At 41.6% G+C, this 24,305-nt stretch overlaps 2 protein-coding genes across 2 annotated transcripts; both read right to left on the bottom strand.

Annotated features, from left to right (window-relative positions):
• Positions 1 to 3,954: 3,954 nt before the first annotated feature.
• Positions 3,955 to 15,217, bottom strand: cdk13 (cyclin dependent kinase 13). The gene is given in 15 exon segments (XM_078280278.1): positions 3,955 to 5,462; positions 6,500 to 7,000; positions 8,361 to 8,557; positions 8,639 to 8,770; positions 8,861 to 8,977; positions 10,254 to 10,331; positions 10,452 to 10,553; positions 10,703 to 10,759; positions 10,850 to 11,039; positions 11,164 to 11,334; positions 11,560 to 11,699; positions 11,789 to 11,947; positions 12,057 to 12,463; positions 12,465 to 12,624; positions 13,112 to 15,217. Coding segments are annotated over 15 exon segments (4,266 nt in total). The 5' UTR covers positions 14,266 to 15,217; the 3' UTR covers positions 3,955 to 4,761.
• A 2,021-nt stretch (positions 15,218 to 17,238) lies between these two features.
• ralaa (v-ral simian leukemia viral oncogene homolog Aa (ras related)) lies at positions 17,239 to 24,289 on the bottom strand. Its single transcript, XM_078280441.1, has 5 exons — positions 24,163 to 24,289; positions 22,140 to 22,373; positions 21,353 to 21,561; positions 20,279 to 20,453; positions 17,239 to 20,206 (listed from the first exon to the last, which is right to left on the bottom strand). Exons 2-5 carry the CDS (start codon positions 22,251 to 22,253, stop codon positions 20,084 to 20,086), a joined length of 621 nt encoding a protein of 206 aa, XP_078136567.1. The 5' UTR covers positions 22,254 to 22,373; positions 24,163 to 24,289; the 3' UTR covers positions 17,239 to 20,083.
• Between the last annotated feature and the right edge of the window lie 16 nt (positions 24,290 to 24,305).

The following is a 24,305-nucleotide window of genomic DNA, read 5'->3' as shown; positions in this document are numbered from 1 at the left end:
CATTATGGTTCAGTAACCGAAAAATCTCAAAGGTTAATTCAAAGTCAGCACATTAGTTCTTCAATAAATCAACCTCATTAGTTTTCCTTCCCCCGATTCCACTGGCATCAGCTAGCACAGGTAGCGCCTCTTCCTGTCCTCAAGCCACCTTGGAACAGTAATGAGTTAATAAGCTTGAGTCCAGGTTAGTCTCTGATTAGCCAAATACAGTATGATAAGCTTGTGAATCATGATGAAATTGGCTGGAGTCTGTTTTCAACAAAAACCAGCAGCTAACGAAGTTAAAGAAAGTCTTCAGCCCTCTGAGGGCTCCCTCTTGCATTGAAGGCATTGAATTCACTTTGTCAGCTCTACTTGTCAGACAATATTATTAATAGGCATTTTTCCATATTTATTATGGGCTTTGGATCAAGGATGAAAGGTGTATCTTGGTCATAACTTTGACGTTTTTGCAAGTTTTATGAAATCTAGTTGATAAATTGTGATGCTTTTCGTTTTCTTTTTAGTCTTTTAGCACCACACTGTGCCTCAACTGGGCAGTACAGTTGTTACTGTGTGTGTGTGTGTGTGTGTGTGTGTGTGTGTGTGTGTGTGTGTGTGTGTGTGTGTGTGTGTGTGTGTGTGTGTGTGTTAAATTTAAGAGTGTGTGGCATTTTGCTGATCCTCGCGTTTTTTTAAGAGGCTTAAGGTTAAGCACATAGTTAGTGAATGAATCTATAGTTTAAGGCCTTCACAAGTAGGGTGATAGGCTACAATCTGTGTGATGTTTTTGTTTTGCTTTTTGTTTTCCCTTTTTTGCCAATTTTCCTGTCAGCGAGTTGCCCCACATTTACCATCCACCTCAAACATAGCATTCATCCTATCTGCCTTTCTTATTTTAATCCTGTCTGACATTTCTTAAGTAGCCTACCTATTTTTTAGAAGCAAAACAAACAGATCAGAAACATTCCTACCGGCTTTATTCCCATACCAGTTAGAGTTTCCTTCCATCTAAATGCGAGTTAACCTCTTAACCCTGGCGGGTACAGTCAAGCATTACTCAAACTAACAGACGTTTGCCCTACTACGCCCTGTAGCGCCCTGCAACACCATGAACTACTATAATTACTTAATTTCTAGTCATTATCTTTATTGTGACTATTATTGCCATTGTCCATCACACCCCCAACCGGCACCGTCAGACACCGCCTACCAAGAGCCTGGGTCTGTCCCAGGTTTCTTCCTAAAGGGAGTTTTTCCTTGCCACTGTCGCATTTACGCACTTATGCATGCTCTTGGGGGAATCACTGGAATTGTTGGGTCTTTGTAAATTATAGAGTGTGGTCTAGACCTACTCTATCTGTAAAGTGTCCTGAGATAACTCTTGTTGATACTCTAAATCAAATTGAATTGAATTGAATTATTATAAACATTCCCATGCCAAGCAGTATTTTGGGTAAAAATGTGTCTGTCTTAAACAATGCAGAAATAGAATAGTATCATTGTTGAATGCAGCCATAAAACAACATCATATGGCTTCGGTTATAGGAATAGTTTTGGGAAATACGCTGATTTGCTTTCTTACTGAGAGTTAGAGAAGAAGGTCGATACAACTCTCATGTAGGCAAGTGTAAATTCTAGCGCCTGAGCAAGTTAGCTAAGCTTGCCACAAAAACTGTAATCAGAGAAACAACTAACCTGGCTTTGTTTTAATGTAAGATTATTTAATAGGTTAAACAATGTGTTCATTTGTGAGTTATAAAGGTGATACGGTGAATTGTGTTACCTTTGGACTGTTTCAATTGTTTCCAGTAGCCTACTTATTCTAAGCTAAGCTAACCAGCTGCTATCGTTAGCTTCATATTTGCCGTACAAACATGAGAGTGGTGTCAATCTTCTTATCTTACTCTCAGAAAAAAAGCAGAGAAGCATAATTTAATAGTCGGAACAAACGGACAAAGACATCTTTTGTATGATGATTTATATGATGTAAGTTTTTTCCTTAAATGCTACTTTAGAAAGGTTTAAGAGTTAAAATACTGTTTAAGTCTTTGGATTTTGAAGGTGAGGATTCATAGAAAAATCTCACCTGACAGGAAGTCATTTCACTGGGTACTTAGCACACTCTTCTCTGTTTGTTGTGAGGACTGTTGTGTGCTAAATAGTTTGGAGCCTTTTTCAACTGATTTGACTTTAAAATGTATTGATCTTGTGAGAAACATTTGTGTACTCAACATAAGGGAAAAGAGATAGCATGTTGAGTTTCATTGGATTTGTCCAATAGGTTAAACATGCCACAATGGCAGAAATAAGGTCTATGGGCAGGTGAAACATTTTACTAACATAGATGCACTGAGATAGGAGGCCCAGTGTCACATGTGTGACATGTGTGACACTGGGCTGAATTATGTTGACATAATTAAAAAGTAGATTTTTGTCATTTAAAAAGACGGATTATAACCAAATTTAGGAGTGGTGCTGTGGTCAAAAGCCATGGTACCTTTCCCTCCTGACTCCTTGCCCCTTCATCTCATCTTCTCTCTAAAATGTACACTGTTTTTTCTATCACTCACACAAAAAACATGGTGCTGCTAGTCTCTACTGTTTTGAAATTTTCAGCAATCCATCATCCACGCCGTATTAATCACAGACTAGCTGCCATCCACGTTCCGAATTAGCTTTGCAGCACGGAACCCCTCTGAGATAATCACTTTCTCTTCACCAGCAATGTGACGTGTGGCAAATTCAGATGTGGATATGATGGGTAAAACAAAGGACTGTCTCTTTGTTCAGCTGCATGTAGAATATCATGTGTCTGCCATTTGTGCCTCCAGTGTGGTTTGTGAATCAAATTTGTTTTTATAAATCTACTGCCCTATGTAGTGTGTTATAGCATTTAAGGTCAGTTAGGCAGCCTTTACTGTCTATTTAAATGGCAATATTGCCATTATGTGAATATGTTCTAGTAGAAGTCCTTGCACTTGGATCCACCTGAGTGTAACGTAATGGTGTCTTAATGTTGTGGAGCTTTTAAATAGTGAGTTAACTGAACCTTAAAGGAAAGGACTTCAATTTCCATTTTTAAATATTTTTAGTTTATTCTTAAGTTTACTCTTAATTTGGTGCATCATAAACACGAGTTGTATCTCTGATATTCTCTATAGCGAGACATTGGAAAAATCATTTCATTTTGAACGTGATTTCTTTTATCTTTTTTTTATTTGAAAGAAACACCTTATTTGATTAAGGTGAAAATGGCAATAAAAGGTCTACTGAAATCCAGAAAAAATCATATCAAAGTTGGCATTAAGAGGGAGCATTCAGAACTGGTTTGTGATCTGAAAAATTGATTTCCATTAAGTTCAAAGAAGGAGTTTACATGCTTGAAGATGAAGTCCCCTGGGAGCTGTCAGCTATTGGAACATTTTCTTTATTCCTGACAGAGGCACTTCTCTGTATCTGTATTCGAGGTTGTGTATTAGCTGTCTGAAACGTGATGTGTGCTGCTATCTCCTCAGCTATGTCTCCCTTGATAAAATCTCAGCAGTGCTAACCTGGCAGTTTTTTAATGAAAATGTTCATTTTACATTTTATGTACAAATACAGCCAAAATATGTCTATTTGCATTATACTAACAGGAGCTTGTCATTTTATAAATGGTGTATGAAGTGTTAAGATTTGGCTGCAGTGAAATCATGGCTGCCAGCTAAGGTCTATTGGTTTTGAGTGAGACTTACAAGTGAGTACATTGGCCTATAATCGCAGCACTGGATGTCTATCTGCAACACAGAAACCATGTTCATCTGTTGCAATGAGTGCACACTGCAGGTACAGTGTGTGAGTAGTGTTATTTGAGAGCACACTGCCATCCAGTGGTGTGAAATTTGAAGTCACCACATCTACCAGTGGTCATTTACAATACATGTTACTGAGAATTTCAATAACAATCCTTGTAGTAATTAGACAGACAACACATTCTTGGCATTTCTTTAATAAACATTTGCCAAAGGAGCAGGGAGGGGGACAAAATCATTTTAGTAAAAAAAAAAAAAAATAAAGACGTTTTGAACTTGGGTTATGTGTGTTTTTGTTTTGCTCATGATTATGAACACCTATTGGCAAAAAGGCATGTGGAATTTAAAGTCAAAACCGCCTTTTCTCCATGAAATCAGATCTGATTTGTCATCCAAGTGCTACCAGTCTGTCTGGAACTAACAGTCCTTTTTCTTCAAATAGCTCCCTGTGCTGATACCTACACCATCAACCCAATCAACTGCACCATTTACATAATCATGGCCATAATAAAAAGAGGACACTACATTACTGGTCATATTCCTAATTGTGCAGATAAAGCACATCATCCATTTCCTTTCATCACTAAAATAGTTTCCGCCTACTTCAATCAGTAGTGCAAAACATTAATACTAGTCTGCCCTGGAGCAATTACAGAAAGGCTAAGGTAGAGATTTAAAATGTACCCAGCCTGATAAATGTACACTCAATAAAAGGTAAAAGTTTAATTTAAAAGACAGCAGAATAGATTACAAAAAAATAGGAAAATGGTATGAGCAAGAAAAGCTCCTCCAAGTGTTATCGGGCTGTCCTTCTGCAACGTACTCCACATTCCAGACTGAGGAGGAATACAATGCCTTACACAGATTTAAGTTATTACAAACTGAGTGTGCATCTCCAGATCTCTCTGATCTGGCCTGAGAGGCTTCAGGCTCAAAACTGAGTCCTCTAGCATTTTGTCCATTGTCACAAACCCCCATTTCCAGTCGTTCAGAAAGGCAGGCCTCGTCCTCTGAGTGTTGCTGTTGAGTTCACATGTGGGACAAAGCCGAGGGGTAGTGGTGGAGCCCCGACTTGGGAAGGGGAACCCCAGGGTTGTCCTGGCGCTGGGATGGGTGGGGGAGGAGGTCCACCATCCTTTCTAGCCATAGCGTGGTTGTACAGGTGGATAGCACTGGGGTTGGGCTGTCCCTCCACGGGTAAGGGGCTGTGATTGTACTTAAAACGGTGGTCCTTGTCCCCAGTGAACACCATGCTGCTGGGTCCAGTGGCTCCAGTGCCTGGAGGATAGGGGTCTGAATGGGCCGGGGCCAAAGCGCCTGCAGCAGACGACGAGCTGGCAGCCTGGCCAGGTCCGCCAAACACTTCTCTCAGAGCGTGAGGTGGCAGGCCTCCACCTAACATGTGACCCATGTAACCGTCCCCAAACCCTGCAGGAGTGAAGGGTGGAGGAGGTGGATGGATGTAGTCACCGCCGTATCCAGGCCCCTCTGCAGTAGGGAGAGGCGGGTAGTCTGGCTCTGGGGGTCTCCCTCCATCACCTCCACCTGCAGATGCAATAGGTGGCGCGTGGCCAGTCTTGGGTTCAAGTGGAGGCTGCCGGTAGTCCAGATCGGCATGTGGAGGTGGCTCTGGAGGCTCAGGCGGCCTCTGGTCTGGGGGCAGGATGGACACTCCACCAACTTCAGACACTGAAAGACAAGACATTACAACATAATATACTACTATATAATGTACTGTAAGTACTTAAATGTATTTCTTATAATGTTATTTATTTAATTAAGACTATCTTGTGCTGCTGTAATGTGAATTTCCTTACTTCTTATCCAAGTCTTAAAGTGCCCATATTGTGCTCATTTTCAGGTTCATAATTGTATTTAGAGGTTGTACCAGAATAGGTTTACATGGTTTAATTTTCAAAAAACACCATATTTTTGTTGTACTGCAGCTCCTCCTTTCACCCTGTGTGTTGAGCTCTCCGTTTTAGCTACAGAGTGAGGCATCTCACTTCTATACCATCTTTGTTGGGAGGCGCACATGCGCAGTAGCTAGGTAAGGATCACATCAGCTAGCGGTTTGTTTCTACAACTTCGGTCAGTAGAAGGCAGGATGTGCCGGGAGACTCAGTCTAATTGAGGGCGCACTTCCAACTTTGCGTGGAATACCTGCAGAACAGGGACATGTAAGTAGCTCTTTTGTAGATTATGGTGAACAAGTGTGTGTTGTAGCAGTGTTTTGCCATTGAGAACGAGCTAGCATGCTACGGTTAGCCACCTCGTCTCGGCTACTGACGTAGAAAACCCTGCAGATTTTGAACAGCTCACCCGGAGACTGAAGGCAAGGTACATTCAGAAACCCGTATCTCACTCAAAACAGCATGGAGGTGGACATCCAAGTTTGTATGCGTGTGGAAGCACCAGAGACACAAAATAACATCCCAAATCCCAGAAAAAGTGATTTTTTTTCATAATATGGGCGCTTTAATATATGGTTTGGGGAAAAGTGTTCATTTCTTATTTTGCACCAGGACTTTGATCCTAATGTACCTCACTGGTACTCCACATCTGGTAAACCCGTGTTCTTTATGGTCGTTAACAATTCTGTTATCGACACGTGGTTAAAAACCTTTTGAAAACAAAAATGACTCGCAGGGCCGCAAGCGGAACTAGATATTCCACTCTATGTCCAGCTGTTTCACACTGAAAAGATTAAACAGAAGAAGGGTTACCTGGAGAGACTGGGCTGGGCGCTGGAGGCTGTTTGACCTCGGGAGGTAGAGGCTGCCCCCCTGGTGCTCCTCCTGCAGGGTTGGTGCTCTCCGCCCCTTCCCCGCCATCACTCGGCTCCTGCCTCTGGGCCTGCTGAGCCTGGAGGAGCTGGGCCAGCAGCATCGTCATGGCTGTCTGCGTGGCAGCTGCGGCCTCCCCTTCTGGAATACCCGACGCTGCCGACATGGGGGGTGACGGAGGCTTGGGCATTGGGGGCGTACGGGGCACTCCTGCAGGAGCAGCAGGCTGGGGAGGCTTGGCAGGCGTGGGTTGAGGAGGAGGCTCAGCTGGGTCAGAGGGAGCCAGGGCTTTGGAGAGCTGCTGTAAAGTTTCCTGATTGACCTTCGTGCCCATGGACTGGACCAACTGGGCCGTGTTGACCGAACTCTTGGGCTGGCCGAGGAAGTTCAGGAGGACCGCTAGCTGCTCCTGGGTTAACTGGGAGTTTGGACCCTTTGGGTCTGTAAGAAGACAGAAGATACATTCAAAGATGCATTCCTAACCTTGGATAACCACAGCCGGGATGAAATATTCTGAAGTCAAGGTTTATTTTACTAACTTTTTGTTCTGGAGCAGTCGACTGAAAGCCGTACTGTATATCACAATGAGTCGTAATAGTTTTCAAGAGCTTTTAATGCCAATTACAATGACTCTTTAAAAAAAATTTTAAAAAAAATCGCACAATAACTCTGCCATGTGACATGAAATGTATGCATGAAAACAAGTTAGACCAGTCAGACTACTGGTCCAGCTGACCAAGCCGGGTCATGACTAGAACAAGGACCAACAGAGTCATAGGTCTGAAGAATACTACACAGTTCAGTATTGTAGAAAGCGCGTACTGACTAAAGGAGCTCGGTTCAGTGTGTTGTCTGTGCACATATTCCCCAAAGACGTATGTCCTTCAGAAGATATGGGAAAGACAGACTAACTAAGTGAGTAAAGGAATGAATGAGTATTATGGACTAATTATTATTGTCAAGCTTTTATGACCTTTAAGGCTGACCTATCAGGTATTAATAAGTGTTATATTATAAGTGTTGTACTTGTTTTGGATGCATTGCATCATACTAATATCAGTAAGTGCAATGCAAAGTTATTTACCAGTGACTGACAAGCTAACAATAAGACACAAAGTACAAGGGGTGGTTCGGTTCGTATCACGGTTTTCGATTCTTGTTAATTTTCTTTTAATCTTTAACACTACAGAAATATACTTCAGCATATGATATACAGCTAAAATTAGCATATTGAATGCATGTTGCACAATGCTTGCACACAGCTGCAGTTCTACCGCTGTCATCATAGGTAACAATAGCAAAATGTTCCCACACACCAGACTTATACGACGCTGGCGCATCTTTTGCGCATCTCAAAATCTTTTAAACTGACCTTTGTCGATAAAAAAAAACAGACAGATTCAGCAACTGTATGGCCTATTTCTCGCTTAAAATGTTTTCAGAAACACGGTTCGGTGAACTATTTTCGTAAAATACGAGATTGTATTCAGAACGAGACGCCATTAGAGTCGGTTTTGAAATTTGGGAGCAGCAAGACCCACGTGACGCGTTCGTCCAATCAGCTGCCATGTGTTGCGTTCGTCACGCTCATCCCGCTCGTCATTTCCGGTAAGTGTTTTAACATGGGTGTCGAAAGTGGGCACTACGGCAGTAAGTGCGTAGTGCACATTAACAGTGTACTGAAGACCCGTGCGACGCGCACACGCTCCGAACCGAGACAAGCGAACCGAACGGTTCGGATGTTTTTTCATGAACCGTACCACCCCTACAAAGTACAAATACAAACAGTAGTGAAACTCACCCAGCAGCGCGGAAGCAGCCACATTCTGAGCTTTAATACCTCCAGGAGCAGGGAAGCCCTGGGGAGTGTTACTGCGGCTGTCGTCAAGGCCCAGCTCTTTACGGGGCGCCTTCGGGGCTGCCACTTCCTCCGGCATCTGCTTCTGCCGCCGGCGTTTCTTACTCCACAGCTCGTGACAGTCCTGCCACAGTGGAAGACTGGAGAGATGGAAATGGTTAACATTGTAAATGCTGGTAAACCAGACCAAACATGTTGATGCGACATGACGCAAAACATACTCTGGCGGGGGCATCTTGTCTGGGTCCACGTCCTTGAGGAACTCGCTGCCCAGCGCTTGTTCAGCTGTACAGCGTTTACTGGGGTCCAAGTTTAACATGTGGTCAAACAAGTCCAGGGCAGACGGAGGGATGCTGGACGACAACAACAGAAGCACAAGATTTCAGTACAATGCACTGTCCAATCTTCACATATTCAATTTGACACCATACACATGAACTTACAAAGCATACTCCTCTCGTAGCCGTCTCCTGTACTGTTTCTTTGGCTTCATGGTGTTGAAGAAGGGAAGTTTTATTACATCTGGCCAGACAGCAGGGCAAGGGCTGCCACATATTCGGCTAAAAGACAAATTCATTTATTTAAGCAGAACTCAGCAATGTGTGGGCATAACAGGCAATGGTGACTTCCTACATACAGTCATGTGAACAACTTAGGCCACCCACGCTAAAGTTGACTAAAAAGAGGAATAAAAAAAATCATCTTTAGGGAATTGATCTTAATGCCTAAAAAAAAAAAAAAAGAAGAGGAAAAATCCAATCTTTAAGGACACCAATTTTCTTTGTGAATGAATAATGTAGCGTAAATAAATAAATGTTCTTCCTTAAAATACAGGGGGCATAAGTAAGCACACCCCTATGTTAAATTCCCATAGAGGCAGGCAGATGTTTATTTTTAAAGGCCAGATATTTCATGGATCCAGGATACTATGCATCCTGATAACGTTCCCTTGGCCTTTGGAATTAAAATAGCCCCACATCATCACATACCGTTCACCATACCTAGAGATTGGCACGGATCTATTTCAGTTAGCCTAACAGCTGGTTTAATTTGCATTGAGATATGATTTTTATGAAAAGTACTTCATGCCATGGGGTGTATTTTAAGGAAGAACATTTATTTATTTACGATACATTATTCATTCACAAAGAAAATTGGTGTCCTTAAAGGTTAGAATTTTCCTCATTTGTTTTAATTAAGGCATTAAGATGAATTTCCAAAAGATGATTTTTTTTATTCCTCTTTTTAGCATGGGTGTCCTAATTTGTTCACATGACTTACCTCCAAATGACTTCATGACAACACCCAGAGAACTAGCCTGACTTGTTGCTTTAAAGTCACATTCGCCTTCACTGGAGCTAATTTCCACTTCTCCCTCACTACCACCAATGCTGTACCTTGCAAAGTGATGAACAAAGTGATTAAAGTAAATGTCAGAACAAGTGGAAAAAAAAATGTTTCTTCCATGTTATGCCGCGCATAGCTCACAGCAAAATAAGATCTTTGCAAACGTTCAGGGTTTCCGGCAGGAGAGGCGGGCTGCCTCTACTAGATTAATCACTACCTTCACCTTTCCTCCAAACAAGGGCAGTCATAACAAAACAAGTGAGGCCCGTTAATCAAAACATCATGTGGTTGCGTAGCTTTATGGTCGATTGAGACGATCAGTGGAAAAAATGAGTACAGCTTTCTCTTCCTGTTTTAGATAGCTGAAACCCACTCCCAGTTTGTGTCTGGCTCAAGTGGGTGCAGCACTATGTGGGAACCAACTCTAGAGCTCACAACCAAATCTAAATGTCAGACATTAACATTGAACGGGATTTAGCCTAAACTTACCTGATAAGCTCTAACTGGGCAAGTTCCTGATTAGCTTGAAAAATTGGTTTCTTTGTGAACAGCTCTCCAAGAATGCATCTGTGAGAGACAAAACAAAATACAATTCATCATTATAAGTAACAGAAAACAATACCGACGGGGCAGATAGGCAGTGACATACAGTAATTAGACTTGAGTCAATATCCGTCCTGCTCTTACCCGCAGCTCCACACATCTATAGCCGGCGTGTACCTCTCCTCTCCCAGAAGTAACTCTGGCGGACGGTACCATAGTGTAATCACTTTATTGGTGTATGGACGACTGAAAATGAGAAGAAAAGACAAGAGATGTTAGTATTATCACACACGAGTGAAAATGCTAGTAGTAGTTTATTCAGCCTTCAAACAATTGTGAGGGCGAGACAGTTTAACAGGTGTGGTGTATATTTACCAAAAACATAGGATACTCACCTCTCTTCAGAGTTATACAGCCGCGCAAGACCAAAGTCTGCAAGCTTTATTTGACCTCTGAATAGGAGGGGGAAAAATCTTAATTAAATGTAGTCGGGAAAACGTGCGTGACCACGTAATGAAACATAAGATGTATAGAGGACTCACTTGTTATTGAGCAGAATATTGGAGCACTTGATGTCTCTGTGCAGAAAGTTCTTCTTGTGGCAGTAATCAAGGCCCTCCAGCAACTGTCGCATGAAAGACTTAATGTGGCTCTCGTTGAAATGGACCAGGCCAGACTCGAGCAAACCCATCAGGTCGTGGTCCATGTATTCAAATACGAGATAGAAAGCACCTGAGATGAGAAAAAAAAAAAAAATGTAGTCATAAAAAAATAAATAAAAAAAAGACCATGTATGTAAACAGATCACTGTTGTGTGGCAGGCATAGAGCCACTGCAGAGTGAAAACATAATGTACCTTTATCATTCTTGAAGTCTAGAGCATCTTCCTTGTCTGTGACGATCTCCTTCATGTTTATGATGCTCTTGTGGTTGAGTTGTCGCAAAATCTTAATCTCTCGGATGGCTGTGATCGGGAAACCCTCCTTTTCATTGTCCAGCCGAACTTTTTTCAAAGCCACCATTTCAGCTACGACACAGAAACAAGAACAGTGTTTCAAGACGACATCACAAGCTGGTCTCACCCTAAACAGATTCCCATCTATGACCACTTGCATCTCACAGAGAACATTCGAAATAAGAGATCATCGTCATCATCAACCTTTATTTCACCTCAACAGAACACTGAGAATGGATCTATGTTTACAATGTTGATGAGGCGTTAGGAATGAACCTATATCTTCAAAACACTCACCAGTGTCTTTGTCTTTAGCTTTGTACACCTGACCGTAGGTGCCTTCTCCTGTGATTCCAATGATTTCAAACTTGTCCACACAGCGTTTGCCCCAATCTATCTCCGTTTCCTTAATCTCGCCGTATCTTGGGCCACAAATTCTGGAAATAAAAAGAAAATATTTCAGTGAAAGCAAAGTGCAGCAAACAATAGCAAAAGAGGATATAGCACTAAATGCCAGGTAACATACTTAGGTCTTCGGCGAACTGTTTGGGACTTTTTGTCGTCGGGTGGGCTGTGCGGGGAAGACGTGCCACCAGGAAGTTCAGGGGGAAGAGGCAAGTCGGTAAGAAGCTGACGGGCCTTTCTCTCTGACTTTTTCTTCCCTGAGAGCAAGCTGTCCTTCAAGCTGATAGTAGAAAAATGCAGGAGAAACAGAGTGAGTAAGTCTTAACAATCAAGAATAAAAAAAGGTGGGTAAGAATTCTAGGTCAATTGGCACAACAACACACCCATACCTTTCTCCTTTATTCATGTGCTCAAGAACTGTTTGGGGCAATGGTAGGGATGGCAGAGTAGAAATGAGTGGACCAGTGGCTCGTTCCTTGTCTTTGCTCAGTCCAGGTGCTGGTGCTTTCCTTTTGTCCCGGTGTAAAGAGTCATCTTTCCTTTTTCCATCTCTGTCCTTGCTGGTCTGGTGCTCAGTGGTCCTCTTGGACGACCTGTCAGAGGGGGACTGGGGCTGGCTCGATGTGGGAGTTCTGGGACCTTTCTCTGGTTGTGGTGGAGAGGGAGGGCGGCCCTTTCGGGATGCGTGATTGGACTTTGGGCTGGGTTGATGAGCAGATAAGGAACCCTTGGTTGGAGTAGATGTGTTGCTGGAGTTCTTGGCCTTGGCAGCTGCTTCTGCAGCTTTAGCCTTTTTTCTGCTTACTGAGTTCAGCAGCAAGACTGGTTTTGAAGGTGAGCGTGCTTGGTGAGAGGCTAGAGGGGCGACTGCGGGAGCGAGAGTGGCGGTGACGGCTGCGAGAACGTGAATGCCTTGTGGATGAATATGGACTTCTGCTGCGTGACCGAGCAGATCGCCTGAAAAAAAACAAAAAAACAAACAAGGACACCTTTTTAGATTTTGTTCCAACATTACAAACTTCATGGGACCGTTATTTTACTTGCATGAGATAGAAACATAGTGGATATCTAAATTTGGAGACATAACACATAAAATGAGTTATAACACCAATGTTACATGCAGGACTTCTTCTCTCACTCTCACAGTCTGGCAAAGGGTTTTGGAAAGGCATAGGTAATCCAGCAAATATTGAGAGAAAACATAAGGCCTCAATAATAAAAGTTACAACTTTGTCCTTGCTTGGGTTGCACTATTATTTCAAACTGTACAAATCTACAACCCCTGTTGTGGAGAGCCAATGTCCAACGAGTCAAACAAACAAAATTCCACATAAGCCTAAACAATCAAGTCTGTAGAAAAGGCATCATAAAAATACACCACAAAATTACACTACAGCCAACAAATGAAATACATCATACTATTAGCTGCTATATAAAAGCTCACCTGACATCTGGACTTGGGCTCAGGGACTTTCTGTATGGACTTCGTGATCTCTTGCGGTTTCCATAAGGACTTGAACTGACCTCTCCTTGTTCATATGGACTGTGTCGGCCATAACTTGGGGACCTGCGCCAGGTTGCTGGGCTCGCTGGGGATCGCTTCCTTTTGTTGCTGGAGTATGAACTGGGTGACTTTGGCATACCGTATGCCCCATACCCATCTACATCCCGGCTGTAATATGTGGAACTGGGAGAGAGTCTTTTGCTCCCATAAGTTGGACTTCTTCTAGATACTAACTGGTTATAACCACCAGGAGACTGGTAGTTATATGAATATGATGTCCCATAGGGACTTTCTGCTTTGAAACCAGGACTTCTCCTGTATGTCCTGAGGTCTTCACGGTCATCTCTGTAAGATTGTGGAGCATCTCTGTAGGCAGATGGGGGCTCTTTATCAGATCTTGTCTTACTTTGCTTTTTTGAATCCCTTTTATCTGCAGATTGTAAGGACTGAGATGTAGATGTCCTTTTACCGTTTCTGTCATTGCTCCGTGTAGTGTCTCTGTGATTTTTAGAGCCACTAAGGCTGCCTCCACTCCTAGCTTTTGAGGAGTCTCTCTCACGGCTCTGGTGGTCCTTTTTCCTGCCTGGCTCCTTCTCTTGCTTGCTTCTCTCAGATGGCCCCCTTGTTTGTTCATCCTTGCTGATGCACACTGCCTCCCGGTCTCTCGGGTGACTTCTGTCTGGGGATGCTGGTCCATTATAGTCACCAAAGTCAACATCGCTTAGTCGGTCCACTGAGAGCCTGTCAGCATGGGGGTCAAGTTTAGGAGAGGGGCTCCCAGAAAATCGCTCTGACTGGGAGCTCACGTCATCATACTCCACCAATGTCCGAAGGTCTGCGTCCTTATCAAAAGTGCCTTTTCGGTCATTGTCAGGGTCTCCTGTTGTCCCGGTATGCCACAAGTCTCTTCCCTTGGCCTGTCTGCGTTTCTTTCTCCTAGAAGCCGATGAGCGCCTCTTCTCACGGTGTCTGTCTCGCTGAGCAGCGGCAGCGGCACCGCTCCCTGGTTTACTACGCCTGTCCTGTCTGTTAGCATTTCTCTGTGCAGAGGGGCTCCGTCCCCGACCCTCGCGAAGCACCTCTGAATTAGGCATCTATCTACTGAATAAACCCTATACCTACGTTGAGAATAATCCTTATATACTTTACCTATGTTCCTTGTTGTGTCGTGGAACAAAACATTGGGCTAGCTGTGTGACAGGCTAGTTAGCAACAGCAAATCCACAATTAAGACAGCCAGCTAAATAGCTAAATCACAAGCTTAACATTAGCATTACAAAGCTAGCTCGTTACAGGTTCACCCAAGTTACCCCCGACAGTAGTTATTTCTATGAGACTTTGTGCCTGTAGATCTCGTCGCATAAAATCCACAATATGGTGTTTAGTTATAGAGTCAGTCGGTACTCAACCATTGTACTCCAGGACGGAAATCTCCCAGATGTGGTATCTAGCTAGCTAATGGTAGTCAGTTTAGCCAGCTAACGTTAGCCTCTAATAGCTAGCTAACTGTTTCCAGCTAGACAGTCGCATTCATGGTCAAAGCACAGGCCCAAAGCCCCTCCAAATTTGAAATCCAGTTCTTCTGTAAGGTTGCCGTTCGTGCAATCATGTAAATCCATTAACAAGATTGTGTTAAAGTGGAAGTAAAAAAAGTCCGTCTCCTTCTCACAAACTTCTTCTCGCCTTCCATCACACTCCAGTGTGCAACAAGGAAGTGAATAGCACGTTGGTTGGATAGCCGCCGCCAGCTAGCCAGCTAGCCGCTATCACATTAGCCAGCTAGCTTTCTTTTCACCTTTGCGTGGAGTTCAATGGAACTCAGTCAAGATGCAATATAACAATGCAGTTCAAAAACACGTCCGCTTTCACGTGTCCCTCCAGGTTGTTGCTCCCTCATACTACCGCATGGTCCAAAGGTAGCAAACGTGTTTCCGACTAAAATGGCTCCACAATTCCTTGAATTTCTTTCAAAATATTGTAACTTTGTTCGCAATTTGGCTAAAATGGTACAACCCGCCAGGGCCTAGACAGCTTTCAAACTACAGGCCTTGTGCGTCGGTGTCAACCAATGATACCCGTTTGCGTAATCAAGATCAGCAGTTACGTCACGCCAAGGGATACCCCTACATTTTCCTCTTTGTCATTTGTTTTATCCACGTTTAGATGTCTACCAGAATATTTCGGAGTGATGTTTGATAAGAAGGAAACTGGACAAACAATTCAATTTCAGGATAAAGACATTCTTTGAAAAATGTCATTTTTTTGTACAGTTAATTTTGTTATTGTGAAAATTCTACATTCACAAGAAGAAATGGACGGACGCCAAATCAAACTTTGGATTTTTTTTTTTTATCAAGAACTGCATCAATATGGCAACATTATAAAACATATTAAAAATAAAAAGTTAATTAAGACTATTCAACTTCTATTTGTGTATGCACTTCTGGTATGGCCAGTTGTATTAAATACTATTTAAGTACTTGTGTTAAATATATTTATATATATATATTTAACAGTAAAAAAAAGAATTTCTTCTTCTTTAATGGCAGCTCTTGCACTACTGCCATCTTCCGCTCCTGTTATCCAAAATCGTTTCATTTCTTCCAACATGTCCTCTCTCTCTGATACATATTTCCTGCAACTAACAAGCATATGCTGTTATTATGTTAGTTTCCAGTACACACAAAAAAGTGCTGGTTTGTTTCTGTAAACACATTGTTGGGTTGATTATGTTGGGTCATAATTCTGGGTTGTTTGGGGTACTGTGGTGGCCTAAATGTTAGAGGAGCGAGCTTGTGACCAGGTGGTTGGTGGTTCAATCCCCAGACCAACAGGATAACAATTTGGGTGGGGAAAGTGAAAGAGCAGCGCTTGTCCCCTCCCTCATTACCACCACTGAGGTGCCCTTGAGCAAGGCTCTTAACTTCCAACTGCTCCAGTGGAGCTGCTCAATGGCCAGCAGATCAGACTGTGGTTGTACTGGGCAGCTTCCAGGTATGAATGTGTGCAACTTTGTGAATGTAATCAGAGCGTTCCTGCAAAAGAGAGGTTGCCTCTCAGTGAACCTTCCATGAATAAATAAAGGTTGAAAAAAAATAACCACATGCTATTAAAGTTACTGTCAGCCTGCTTGTTGTTACTTGCTCCTTCCATTTTGTTCCCCTTTTTAGATTGAGTTTAAATGTCTCCCTTTTACTAAAACCCCTACTTTCAAAATATAACACAAGGTAAACATTTCAAAAACAATGTTTCAATTTAAACGAAAGGTAGCGTCTTATTGACCATGAACCACATATGAGATCGTTCAAAAACTGGCTTTTCAGACATTAGATTAGATTATTACATTGATTATCCCATAAACATCATATATGCTATATACAATACTATTATACTGCAGGGAAAATACTAAAACTGTAATTGATTCCCCCATTATCTGGAAAATATGTTATAAATCTGTGTTCATGTTACCAGGTATACACTGATTTCACTCTAATGAAAAAAAAGTCATCAGTAGTCTGCATTGTGCACTAAATGCTATTTTTTTAACATTCAAGTTCCACTGTTATAAAACGGCATACACCAACTGCAACATATCCATTTCTGTACTATGGTAAATCAATATTCCCCTTGTCTTCCTCCATGACATTGGCATAACCGAGCATTAGGATAAACATATTTGCAGCACAAAGAATATATGGGCTGTTTGTGCTTGCGCATGTATTATAATGTGCAACAACAATTTGATGCAGTCAAATGTTGCTGTAAAACCTGCCTACAAACATGACAAGTTTGAGGTGAAGTCATAAGAAAATTACATAATAGAGTAAAAAGATATATCTGAGAATTCACTGCTTGGATAGTGTTAGTAGTGCTACTGTAGGCACTTCTTTCTTTCTTCATCGGATCAATAAAAAAGGTCAGGGTTCGCAGGTCGTGGAACTCAGTGTGTTCACAGAAATATGAGCAGCAACATGTCCAAAGTCCCAGAGGAACCTTTTGCCTGCTCAGTGTAATAACTCAAGGCAAGACATACATTTCCACACAAAGAATATCTGAATACATTTGGAAAATGTTATTAGTAATATCCACTTTATTTGCCATTTCCAAATAACTCACACAAAAAAAAAAATGAATTGAAATGTAAGCGTCACCTCTGGCATTCACTAACAGATAGGCTACATTAGTGACTATGTACATGTTCAAAGTAAGTAAACATGAAGGAACCATTTAATTGATGGCATACATACAACCATCCAATCAAAGACATAGATGTCTGTTCTTTATTCCAAGGGTATTTATATAAAAGGCAAAACAAGTTATTTGAGGACAGTTAGCTTTCCCACAAATATCTGTTTTAGTATCACCTCTTAAATCCCACTGAACATATTTGGGTCATCAAGTCTATTAACACGAAGACAAAGAATAGAATTATGAATATTTTCTTCTTCTGAAAAAAAGCACTGAAACAATAATAGCCTGTGTTACGGCAATGTTAACAGTATAGCAAGCACTGTGGTGGTCACTTTAAGCATAGCTTCTGCAATCCTCAACGATGAAGACACACAGCAGTTAATGTAATGGCCGTAAGCTGAGGAAGGTATGCCATAACAAGATTTAAGTGCCTGCCACTTTAACTTTCAGGTGTGTTTCATGGTACGGTGTACTGGAGGTTAGCCCTTAAAAAAATATTCACCCAAAACTACTTTCTAAACATTCTGATGCCATGAGTTCCAAACATTTTGGGTCTGCCGCACATATCTTTAAACTCTAACTCTCTCTACTGTGTGCTTTTCAGTTAGCAAGAAATACCAGACAGACATGTTTTGCATTACTGTGTTTTTTTTGTACAATTAACACACTGAAATATGTGACAAACAAAGCCGGGAATTATTTAGTGTTTATGTATTAACTCGGGGAATCAACGAGACCATGTTAAAGGTGCCGTTAGGTAGGATTGCGAAGATCCAGAACTTAGCCCAAAACGGTCTCCTAAGCCCCTCCCCCCCAAGGGAGAATGAATAAGAGAAATTCACTTTTCACTCTGTTAGTACATGATTGATATGCAGTTAGACACCCCCCTGGCCCTGATTGGTGCATCTGAACAGGGAGCGGTGGATTTTTGCAAATCCCACTACAGGCTGTAGGTGGAGCCAGATTTTTTTTTTAATTACCTGCTTCATGTAGTTCTACTGGAACATAAGGTCAGTTTCAGCAAATATGACAGAAAGTTAGTTTTATAAGGCTTACCTACTGCACCTTTAAGTAAAACAGTTCACGATGTTTGAATGATGTTGGGTTTTCTGAGCTGGGTTCAGATCATCTGAATTCAAGCGTTGAGTGCACTCACGGACACTGTTTTGATTTGTTTCCAAGTTTCATATTCTCTTTCTCTTTGCATTTACAACAATGATTTTATTTTGCATAGACTGCAGTGTCGGGCATCCTATTGGTTGAGGAAATCCTTTTATGTAATATGTGAGCTGTTGCTGTTAATGTACATTTACTCTTTAAACTGGGTCAGAGTGAACCATGGTAATAACCTCTGGAAGGTGGTCTGACTTTAAAAAAAAAAAAAGTTATTTAAAATAAGTTAAAAGAAAAAAAGAGTGGCTCAATCATAAAGGGAACTAAGAGAATGGGGGGGTTTGGTCTATGCAATTTAGCTGTTAATCATTTATAGCTGGGTCATTTTGCCAATTTGTTTACACTGCTTCAATCCTTACCTGCCTGTAAAACTACTGCACGAGGAGCAAAGTCTGCATTCATTTTTGATTTTTAAATTACTTAAAATGCATCTATCCATTATTTTATTTCCAGTTGAGTCACTTTTAAAATATACATTTAAGTGAAAAAAAAAAAAAAAAAATAGGGGACTACAAGGTTGGTGATTAAAAGTCTGTGTTAGGAAAAGTAAAATTGGCTAAATAAATCTTTACATGTTGTTTAGCAATTTATTCTATCAACTGTAAGATGCGTTTAAAAACAGCATGGAAAGGATGTATGGTTATGGAATCGCCTTTTATCAGAGCACCAGGGATTCCTTTGTCGCAACAACAACAAAAAGGGCAATGAGAGTCATTGGCCGAGTGAGGTAAAACTTCTGAAATGTTATAATTGAAAAAGGTTCAAGTGTTGTAAAATCCCTCACAGATTTAAACGTAGTGATTAATGCTGTGTGTGCATCTGAGAGGGCTCAACAAAGTGACGCAAAGAGGAAAGAAAATGGAAACATTAGTGCTCTTAAATTACATCAAAGGATATGATAGGAGGACAAGAAAAGAAAGGAAAAAGTTAGACTTCACAGATAAATAATAAGTGTTCAGAACCTTACCAGGTGGCAAAATTGAGGTGTAAAACAACAAATAGAAATGGCATAAAATCCCGGCTCTTCATAACAATTCTTCAATTAAAATGCTTCATAGATTCACCAGTGCAACGTACATTTTCTTGGTGGCACTTGATGAATGGGTTGACACTACACTGCTGAGTCTGTTCACTTACTGTACATTTCCTACCCAAGCTCCAGTTCCAATTTTAAAACCTTGGCTCTGACACTTAATCTTTTCTTTTAAACTGCACAGTTGTCTGACTATATTATACACATTGAACTTTACAATGAAAGGTTTTGTAACATTTCAGGGCTTAGCCTCTTGTCAAGCTTAGGCTTAAATTTAACACCATCCATCTATTAAACTCTGTAATGTGGTCAGAGTAAGAGAGAAAGTACATAAATTATTTGGAGTGTCAGCACATAAAAAGTTATATGGAGTGCCACCTTACTACTCCCTGACACACGGTCAGATGTCCTGTTAGCCAGGAACAGAAAGTCATGGTCAGGTATGGGCACAAAATAAATGCAAAAGTCTGAGAAATGTATATGTACATAAGCAGTCATCCTGCTTGCCGTTTCTACTATAAAATGCAGCATCTCTCTCTAATTCTCTTGGCCAAACTTTTGCTTTTCTTCTTGCCATTCTTCTCTTTGCTGTCCTCCATTTTCCTCGCCCGGATCTCTCTCATCAGGTCAAAGAACACCTGTTGAAACAAACAATAAGGGGTTCACGTTTGCTCAACGTCGACGATGTAAACTTAGCCAGTTCGGCATACCTTGTCAACATTGGCACGGGTTTTGGCAGAGGTCTCCACATAGCACACGCCCCACTGCTCAGCACGTGCCTTCGCCTCGTCTGCGCTGACCTGCCGTCGGTCGTCCAAATCGGACTTGTTACCAACCAAGAGAAAGGGCACGTTCTCATCCTCCTTCACTCGCAGAATCTGCTCTCTGAAAAAAATAAATAAAGAAATGTCATTCAGCCATGAATCATGTAAATAAACAGACTGCTTACTAAAGTAAATGAGGTAAACTTGTAGTAAAATACAGTTGTCTTTAATGGTGTTCCAAAATGTCAAAACAGCATACGTTGTCTACGTATTTTAGCAGGGGAAAGATACCTAATAGTAGGGTTGGGTATCGTTTGGGTGTTTTCCGATACCAGTGCTAAAGAGATTCTTTTAAAACGGTGCCTGAACCGATACTTTTTAATAAAGTAAAAAAAAAAAAAAGAAGAAAACAAAGAAGGGTACTAAACAGTCGGCGACATTAAAGAACAGCTTGTTTATTGTTAAGGCCATATGGTCAAAATTAAAGATTTAATCTTACAATGTAATAACTGTAACTTATAACAATAACTCATTTCACCAGTAAATTGCTGTTGAACAACAAAAACAACCACCAGATGGGAAAAGGGTATTTTACAATAACTTTGAATGCACCACGAGGCTACCTGTTTTAAGTGAACGCACCGTCTGTGTTTAATTCCGACAACGGCAGTTGCTGCGCTGCAGAGCAGACTGTTACGTCCCGCTGTTGGAATCCTCTACAGGGAAATACAGTCACACTTTACACTGTTTAATGTTAGCTGTCAGCATTTTAACCATGTTTAATCCAGCTGCTAGCTAAAGGTAGGCTAACGTTACCTGCTGTCGAGTGTAGTGTAAAGTCAGGCACCAAAATGAGGCACCGAAATTTTCGTTCTTATTCGGTCTCGTTACTACCGTTTACATCGGCACCGGTGCCCTATTGGCACCGCGTTTCGGTACCCAACCCTACCTAATAGTCACTGTCAATAAATTCTAACGGATGAAAAACTGTCTCGTTCAAATATCGTTATGCCGCCGGACCTGAAGTCTACTGTTGCTGCAAATGATTCCAGCTCAGTGATGGAGAACACACAGAGAAAACCCTCGCCGCTGCGGAAGTAGTTATCCCGGATGGCTGCATAGTCCTCTTGTCCAGCTGTGTCGAGGATGTCAATCTGTACCTCCTCTCCGTCCAGCACCACTTTCTTCCTGTAGCTGTCTGCTTTGGTGGGCTCATAGTCTTCAACAAACTATGGAGAGGGAAACATGTTAACAACTGTGGTCAACTTATTCATCCAATATATAGTCTCGCTTTGACAGACCTTCCTCCACAGCGCTGCGGAGGAGGGTCTGGCGAGTCCACACAGCATTCCGGGATGGGAGAAAAACGTGCTCTGGTTTATTGGCATTTCTTTAAACCAATCACAATTGTCTTGGGTGGCGCTAGGTGCCCGACAGAGCCGCTGCAAAATAGCCTTGGGAAGGAACTTGTTTTGGTGGAACCTGTGTACGTTCAGAGGACGTTTTAGTCGTGCAACAGAAAACTCAGATTGGACAGATAGTCTAGCTAGCTGTCTGGATTTACCCTGCAGAGATCTGAGGAGCAGTTAACCATAGTCCTCATCAATCCACCGGAGTTTAAAATTCAAACACAAAGAAAGAGGAAGGTAACGGACATCCGGGCGAAAAGAGCGTGATCCGGCGGAATTTCCGGCAGCAATGCGGCTAGTGGAACGTCGTGGATATAGACTATCCATTATGCAAACAAGAGAAACTTTCCTCAACAACTTGGGAATTTTACTTGACTGTTGTGATGCAAGTTGCTCACCTCGTCATACATGAACTGGAGTGTCAGGGCTGATTTCCCCACTCCTCCACTGCCCACCATTATCACTTTGTGAAGGGCTAGAGAGTTCTGCCCTTTTGGCTTTGCAGCTGCCATGGCTCTGTGTACCAGGAGATCCGAATGTGAAAGGTAGAAAGTTCAAGGTGGCGCTGGAGGGAAGGATTGTGAAATGAAGACGGTAAAATCCAGCTGCAACAGGGGGCCGAATGATAATTCCTGGGGAGAAAAAAAGAAAAAGAAAAGAGAGAAGAAATCCTAAGATGTTTCATCATCATTTCCGAGGCTCTAGATCCCATTTCTGCAGTTAGATTGCAAAGCCATCACTGTGTCTCGTAGCAATCAAATAAAACCAAGAGAAACTGCCTTTCCACTATAAATGTAGTGCAGAGGAGTATTTTCTGTCCCTGGTTAAGACTACAGCAAGATAAAATGTGTTAATCACCCTTGGCACTAGATTGATACATTAGAAACTGCTTCATAATCAGTATTTTTCATTATCACTCCTCCCTGCAGCTATGTGTCTGCAGAAAGATTATATGTCCCTTAATGTAGCTAGTGAATACTGTCCCTTTACTTTTTCTTTGCAAGGACAAAAAAAAAAAAAAATGTCATAGCTGGAAAAATAATACTCATGGCAGTATTTCCCTGTACAATATGCAGATTGCAGATGCAAATTATTTGGGTGATCCAAACAAAACAGATATCTGCACAAACATGAAAGTTTATGAGAAAAAAAGGTCTGCCCAAAAGGTGAATTACGGTCAATTTTATAGATCAGCAAAACGCCAAAAATCAAGAGCTTAATGGAATGCTATTTTGCAGACAAGTTTCACATGCTGGATATCAGACCACCACAAATACATTTGCAAAAGACTGCTTGTGGCATGCTCTGAGAAAACACTAAAGATATATGGATAAGCAAACAGTAGGCAAAGCCCAGTAACTTAAGAGGAACCTGCGAAAGCCATTTAGCAAAGAAATATAACTTTCTTTTTTTTTTTTTAGAGCTTCTGGTAACATCAGTATTTTTTTTAAATTTTCACAGGACTGGATAAAATCTGACATATGCGCAAGCCATTTAGTGGTCACTTTCCTATAGTGGACAGTTCAAGAGGACTATGGGAATACCATGGCCTGTGTGTTAATGCCCTTTCCCTATCACAGCCCCACACAGCCCTCTGGGGACCAGGGATAAAGATGGGAGTGCAGCCAATAGGTCATTATACAAATTAACAAAAGGGGTGTATGCACTTAAAGTCAATATTACTATTATTTAGTACAGGAGGCAATGTTCTTTTACCTAAAACCCCCATAAGTAAGGAAATAGTTCTCTTCTTATCAAATAGTTTGTAGTCTGTTAATCCATGTCGATAGTATCCAACATTTTAAGTAACGTTAGGTAAGTTAAGGTCTTAAAGACATGTTTACAATGACAACACCAAGTATAGGTTTCAATGATGACCTCATAATTAGGTGTAGCTGTAATTAGGCGTGTCATCATAACCGTTGAAGGTCTATGTTGTTAGTTCAGCAAGCGACACTTTTACCTTTATTATTCCAACAACTGACTGAAATTACAAATAACAACGCAACATACTCTCATGATCATATTAACTTATTAGCAAGTTAGCTGGTGACATGTCAACAGCAGGTACCCTAGCAGGTTGACAGTGGGGCGATGCGGCTAACAAGCTAACTAACCAACCCAAGCAAGTTCACGTCACCTGGACGTTAATTAACATTTGAGGAGGTTCAACATGAAGGTAGCTAAGGGCTCAGATAACGCATTAAAAGACAAATCTTTAAACTCGGATACCCAGCAACAGATGTTCGGTCGATCCTCGCTAGCCACAGCTAGGCTGGCCACACAGTCAAAAAGGCTAGCAAGCGATAACAAGCAGCTAATCACAACTAACGTTACATTATGCATCGTAAAAAAAGAAGAGAGCAAACACGCAAGCGTTAACGTTACAACAGCAGCATTTGAATGAATAGTATCACCTACCTGTGAATGAAATAGTGTTCACCTTGGCACGACGTCTGACAAAGGTTGAATTATGGTGGCAAGATGAGAAGACTCAGCTAGCTACTTGTTAGCTCATGGCTAGCTCCCTACAAGCTACCTCCAGAGACTTAGCAGCAGACTGA

This window comes from Sander vitreus, chromosome 22 (assembly GCF_031162955.1).
Source record: "Sander vitreus isolate 19-12246 chromosome 22, sanVit1, whole genome shotgun sequence".
Classification (NCBI taxonomy): domain Eukaryota; kingdom Metazoa; phylum Chordata; class Actinopteri; order Perciformes; family Percidae; genus Sander; species Sander vitreus.
This window is presented reverse-complemented; position numbering and strand designations above follow the sequence as displayed.